This window comes from Homarus americanus, unplaced genomic scaffold (assembly GCF_018991925.1).
Source record: "Homarus americanus isolate GMGI-L3 unplaced genomic scaffold, GMGI_Hamer_2.0 scaffold1613, whole genome shotgun sequence".
Taxonomy (NCBI): domain Eukaryota; kingdom Metazoa; phylum Arthropoda; class Malacostraca; order Decapoda; family Nephropidae; genus Homarus; species Homarus americanus.
This window is the reverse complement of record NW_024739986.1, coordinates 219961-227533: the sequence shown is the minus strand read 5'-3', so window position 1 is coordinate 227533 and position 7573 is coordinate 219961. Positions and strand designations below refer to the sequence as shown.

General features: G+C 41.7%; 1 protein-coding gene across 1 annotated transcript; it reads left to right on the top strand.

Annotated features, from left to right (window-relative positions):
* Nucleotides 1-4962: 4962 nt before the first annotated feature.
* LOC121875034 (cyclic AMP-inducible protein BP74-like) lies at nucleotides 4963-6735 on the top strand. The gene has a single exon (XM_042379385.1). It carries the CDS (start codon nucleotides 4963-4965, stop codon nucleotides 6733-6735), a length of 1773 nt encoding a protein of 590 aa, XP_042235319.1.
* Nucleotides 6736-7573: the final 838 nt, after the last annotated feature.

Genomic DNA, 7573 nt, shown 5'->3' with positions numbered 1-7573 from the left:
TACTACACTCCAACCACTACAACTACACATGTACTACACTCCAACCACTACAACTACACATATACTACACTACAACCATTACAACTACACATATACTTCACTACTGTACGTGCATTTGTGTATGTCGAGGTGAATCCCTTACTACATATACTTGCCAGAGCAGAATTTATGTCTGGGTGAATGTAATTATTGGTTATTGTGTGTGTGTGTGTGTGTGTGTGTGTGTGTGTGTGTGTGTGTGTGTGTGTGTCTTATAACTGTTTGTGTTGTTTTTATGTATGTAGTAAGAATGTAAATGAACTGTATTTTAAACACACACACACACACACACACCGCTGTAAATCAAGGCAGGTGTGAAGGTTTGATTTCATATTCATATTTCTATTGATGATGTTGGCAATGTCATGAATTTTAGTGGATGTATGCGTGTGTGTACGTCTCTATGTATGTGTGTGTGTGTAAGTATCTGTAAGTATGTACGTATATATGTATGTATGTGTGTACAGTAAGTCTCTATGTAGGTGTGTGTATGTTTTATTGTGTATGTGTGTTCGTCTTTATGTGTTTGAAGGTGTGTATATAAATTCAAGTGTATTTATGTGTGTGTGTGTGTACTGTGTAGTGTATGGTGTATGTATATTAGTCAACATGTACACTACGTGCGTACGCGTATACCTGTATACACATTATACATCAACCAACGATAATGTGTATGAGTATTGGACCATAAGTGTGTGGGCTGTATAACCTCTGGCAGTGTGTTGTATAGCTGCCAACCACACCTATCAGCCACACCTGTCAACCACACCACACCTGTCAACCACACCTACTAACCACACCTGTCAAACACACCTACTAACCACACCTGTCAACCACACCTGTCAACCACACCTACTAACCACACCTGTCAACCACACCTACTAACCACACCTGTCAACCACACCTACTAACCACGCCTGTCAACCACACCTATCAGCCACACCTGTCAACCACACCTACTAACCACGCCTGTCAACCACACCTACTAACCACACCTGTCAACCACACCTACTAACCACACCTGTCAACCACACCTACTAACCACACCTGTCAACCACACCTGTACAAGTAATCTTGGTCTTACTAAACACTATTACCATGGTGACAATATTACCTCCACAACCCTATGGTATTGTGTGACGGTGTGTGACGGTGTGTGACGGAAAAATTAATAACTCCATGTATCACCCCCCCGCCCCACATCCGTCACACCACAGCACCAGCACTTGACATTATACATACTTCACTTTAAATGACAATACAACATGTCGGGTGAGGTGTGCAATGACAAGCCTCCATGTATTTTGAGTATGACCCCATTACCTGACCTCCATTAGTAAACGAGGTGAACACATTTAGCCGGATGACCCGAGGTGAGAGATGGTTAAATGATGATACGTTGACCTGGTGGTGTATCTTTAGCACGTGACCTTGTGTGGCCCTTTGTGTGACCTTTTGGGGGACAAGGATATGTATATTACAATGTGTTGGTTTTCCTGGTAGGTAGTGGGTAATTTTTGTTGGCGCATGGTGGGGATGGGTTGGTAGTGTTGGGGTGGTGGTGGTGGTGGTGATAGATGGTGGTAGATGGGGAAAAGTTGAGGGGAAAGTGTTAGTGTTGTTGGTGGAAAGTGATGGTGAAAGAGAAGGTGTTGGTGGCTACAGGAGGAGGGAGAGAGGAGAGAGAGACAGGAAGGGAGAGAGGGCGGGGCCAGGGAGGTCGATGAACTGGCTTGCGACGCACCACCTCCTACCTCCACCCCCCAACACACCATCACCACACCCCAACCTCCCCATTCCCCCTTCCTCCCCACACCCCTTCCTCCCCACACCCCTTCTCCCACACCCCCCTTCCTCCCCCACCCCCTTCCTCCCCCCACCCCCTTCCTCCCACACCCTTCCTCTCCCACACCCTCTTCCCACACCCTTCCTCTCCCCACACCCCTTCTCCCCCACCCCTTCCTCTCCCACCCCCTTCCTCTCCCACACCCCTCCTCTCCCCACACCCCTTCCTCCCCACACCCCCTTCCTCCTTCCTCCCCACACCCCTTTCCTCTCCCACACCCCCTTTCCTCCCCACCTGTACGATTTATCAAACATCCATTCCCACAAAACAAACAAATCTCTTTAAGGATGACCCACTTAGTACTCAGAGGTCAAATACTTTTAGGGTTTGACCTTTCTTGCTGCTGCTGTTGTTGAATAGGTCATAATGGTCCCAGGTAGAACATTACGTAGACTGCTAGAAAAGGTCACCAGGTTTTCAGATTTGCAAGATTTCTGTCACTTTAGTTAATCTTGTATTCAAATTATTGGGATTATATTAAGATTAACCACCCCACCTTATTTCACGTCATTTTTAAACACTAATATTAACGCAGCCTAACCTAACCTAACTTAAAGTCAACGTAAACTAACTTAAACTAAACGTAACCTAAATTAAACTAAACGTAACCTAACTTAAACTAAACGTAACCTAACTTAAACTAAACGTAACCTAACTTAAATAAACGTAAACTAACTTAAATTAAATGTAAATTAACTTAAACTGAACGTAAACTAACTTCAACAAATCTTAACCTAACCTAACCTAACCTAACCTAACCTAACCTAACCTAACCTAACCTAACCTAACCTAACCTAACGTGAACAAACTGGTTACTTTATTTTATGACAGATGATAATACAAAAGACTGATAAATATGGAGGACAAACTGGAAGATCTTATAAGAATGACTCCAATAATAGTAATCCTTCATCATGTTCTTGGAGGAGGTTCAAGGAAAGCTTCGTGTGTGTGTGTGTGTGTGTGTGTGTGTGTGTGTGTGTGTGTGTGTGTGTGTGTGGCTAAGATAGAAACTTCTCTCCATACAGTCAGGTACTAAAGTGTTCTTCCTTTCCTGAATCACAAACCCCAAGATTCAGACTCAAACCGAAGCAGTAGACTGATACAATATTCTATCCATAAATGCTTCGGATTCATGAGTCTGATTCTCGGGGCTCGTGGTTCAAGGGGAGACGAACAAACGGACGGATTTTTATTATCTGTACTTCTTAGAAACCTCCCAGGTGAGCAATTAGCGCTTCTAGACATTCCTAAATAAGTTCTATGCATGTTTTAAAATGAAACCTGGTGGGCGGTGTGTCACAAGGTTCCTGGAAGTCACCACCTCTTCTTCAGTATCACGAATCATCAAGGTGGTGTTTTCTCTGCAGGTGCCACGGTCATAACTCCCGGGGGTGACCTTATTCTTGGTGGGTACTGCAGGAAGGTCCCTCTAGGTGTAGGCAGGTTAAGTGTGTGGACCCCTATAGATTCTCCTTTGATTGTGTGTTAGAGTGTTCAGGACAGTGTATAAGAGGGCAACGAGCGCAGCATACAGGCAGCATATGAGGCAGCATATACCAGGACAGCATATACGAGGGCAGCATATACGAGGGTATACGAGGGCAGTATACAGACATATATACAGGGCAGCATATACGAGGGCAGCATATACCAGGACAGCATATACGAGGGGTACATGAAGGCATATACCAGGACAGCATATACCAGGACAGCATATACCAAGACAGCATATGAGGGCAGTATACGAGGGCAGCATATACCAGGACAGCATATACCAGGGCAGCATATACGAGGACAGCATATACGAGGGCAGCATATACGAGGACAGCATATACCAGGACAGCATATACACAACATAGGACAGCATATACGAGGACAGATATACCAAGATATATATAGACAGCATATATACGAGGGATATATACCAGGGCAGCATATACTAGGACAGCATATCAGGACAGCATATACCAGGACAGCATATACGAGGGCAGCATATACCAGACAGCATATACGAGGGATATATACGAAAGCAGCATATACAAGAGACAGCATATACCAGGACATATACCACACACATACATGAGCATATACCAAGAAGCATATACGAGGACAGATATACCGAGGACAGTATAAGCATATACGAGGGCAGTATATACGAAGGATATACGAGGACAGCATATACGACAGTATATACGAGGGCAGCATATACCAGGACAGCATATACGAGGACAGCATATACGAAGATATACTCATATACCAGACAGCATATACGAGGCATATAGAATATGACAGACAGATATACCAGACAGCATATACGAGACATATACCAAGACAGCATATACCAAGACAGCATATACCAGACAGCATATATAGACAGCATATACCAAGAGACAGCATATACCGAGACAGCATATACGAGAAATAGACATATATATACAGACAACATATACCAAGACAGCATATACCAAGACAGCATATACCAACATGATACAGGAGCATATACCAGACAGCATATACAAGACACAATATACCAAAAAACATATAACAGAAAAACAATACCAAGACATATACCAAGAGCAGCATATACCAAGACAGCATATACCAAGACAGCATATACCAAGACAGCATATACGAGGACAGCATATAACATATACTAAGACAGCATATACCAGACAGCATATACGAGGACAGTATATATCACATATATATACCAAGACAGCATATACCAAGACAGCATATACCAGGACAGCATATCAAGACAGCATATACCAGGACAGCATATACCACACATATACGAGACAGCATATACCAAGACAGCATATACCACATGCGCATATACCAAGACAGCATATACCAAGACAGCATATACCAGACAGCATATACCAAGATCAAGATATACCAGGACGGATATACCAGCAGCATATAAGGACATATATACCACAAATATACAGACAGCATATACCAGACAGCATATACCAAGACAGCATATACCAAGACAGCATATACCACAGCATATACCAAGACAGCATATATCACAAGACAGCATATACCAGGACAGCATATACGACATATATATGACACAGCATATACCAGGACAACATATACCAAGACAGCATATACCAAGACAGCATATACCAAGACAGCATATACCAGGACAGCATATACCAGGACAGCATATACCAAGGCAGCATATACCAGGACAGCATATACGAGGGCAGCATATACGAGGGCAGCATATACCAGGACAACATATACCAAGACAGCATATACCACAGCATATACCAAGACAGCATATACCAAGACAGCATATACCAAGACAGATATACCAAGACAGCATATACCAAGACAGCATATACCAGGACAACATATACCAAGGCAGCATATACCAAGACAGCATATACCAAGACAGCATATACCAAGACAGCATATACCAAGACAGCATATACCAGGACAGCATATACCAAGACAGCATATACCAAGACAGCATATACCAAGACAGCATATATCAAGACAGCATATACCAAGACAGCATATACCAAGACAGCATATACCAAGACAGCATATACCAGGACAGCATATACCAGGACAACATATACCAAGACAGCATATACCAAGACAGCATATACCAGGACAACATATATCAAGACAGCATATACCAAGACAGCATATACCAAGACAGCATATACCAAGACAGCATATATCAAGACAGCATATATCAAGACAGCATATATCAAGACAGCATATACCAAGACAGCATATACCAAGACAGCATATACCAAGACAGCATATACCAAGACAGCATATACCAAGACAGCATATATCAAGACAGCATATATCAAGACAGCATATACCAAGACAGCATATATCAAGACAGCATATATCAAGACAGCATATATCAAGACAGCATATCAAGACAGCATATACCAAGACAGCATATACCAGGACAGCATATACCAAGACAGCATATATCAAGACAGCATATATCAAGACAGCATATACCAAGACAGCATATACCAAGACAGCATATACCAAGACAGCATATACCAAGACAGCATATATCAAGACAGCATATCAAGACAGCATATATCAAGACAGCATATACCAAGACAGCATATATCAAGACAGCATATATCAAGACAGCATATAAGACAGCATATACCAAGACAGCATATACCAAGACAGCATATACCAGGACAACATATACAAGACAGCATATACCAGGACAACATATATCAAGACAGCATATACCAAGACAGATATATCAAGACAGCATATATCAAGACAGCATATACCAAGACAGCATATATCAAGACAGCATATATCAAGACAGCATATATCAAGACAGCATATACCAAGACAGCATATACCAAGACAGCATATATCAAGACAGCATATATCAAGACAGCATATATCAAGACAGCATATACCAAGACAGCATATACCAAGACAGCATATATCAAGACAGCATATACGAGGGCAGCATATACGAGGGCAGCATATACCAGGACAGCATATACGAGGGCAGCATATACCAGGACAACATATACCAAGACAGCATATATCAAGACAGCATATACCAAGACAGCATATACCAGGACAGCATATACCAGGACAGCATATACGAGGACAGCATATACGAGGGCAGCATATACCAAGACAGCATATACCAAGACAGCATATACCAAGACAGCATATACCAAGACAGCATATACCAGGACAGCATATACCAAGACAGCATATACCAAGACAGCATATACCAAGACAGCATATACCAAGACAGCATATACCAGGACAGCATATACCAAGACAGCATATACCAGGACAGCATATACCAAGACAGCATTTGAACTAATCCCTTGAGAGAGACTGGCGTGGTGGTTGTTGTGAGTCAAGTAATACACTGCGGTTCCTGGAAGACTCACAGTATTAACCACCTAAGACACCAGTGGGAGGAACACCTTGCTAATATTACCAGGTCGTCTACAGGTAAAAGGTGAGATACTTGTCACGCCAAATTCATATTAATACTATTGATAATAAACAAACTACCATAAATATATAAATACTTTGGTAGACATAAACTTTTTCTCAATTTCTATTTTTTTTAATTATATTAAAATATTTTTGTTAATTGACTAAAAACAAGTATTTCCAGGAATTATTTTATGAGAAATGAAAATTTAAGTGTGATGGTTCCTCGTGTTCAGTGAATATCCTGTGTAGAAGTAAGGGATCAACTGAAGATTTGGCACCCTAGAGTATTTCACCTGAAGATTTAACACCCAAACGCTAACCTAACCTAACCAAACACCCTCAGGTAACGTTAGGATATTTAAACATGAAATAAAATAAGCTGGAGGGGGTAATAATGTTACAGTGCTCTAACGTACCTAATACACACCTGGCAAATATAATCATCACCAACGTTACTCTGCAGCAGCTAATTAGATCCAACTTTCCACACAGGTAATGACGGCTGCTGTAACTCACCTGTGATATAATAATTAATCATATATTTATCGGGCTTTTTAATTTCATGTTCCTCTCAAAGCCTTGTTGTTGACACCTGAGTGACTGTTTCACCGTCGACTGTGTCCTAAAACCTGACTGTGTTGTGTAACCTGACTGTTGTATTATTTGACTGTAATTCATGACCTTCCCGTTCCTCTGCCACTAACTATACGA

Coding starts and splice junctions, on each gene's coding strand:
- LOC121875034 (XM_042379385.1), top strand. CDS start 4,963: ATGACACAGCATATACCAGGACAACATATACCAAGACAGCATATACCA.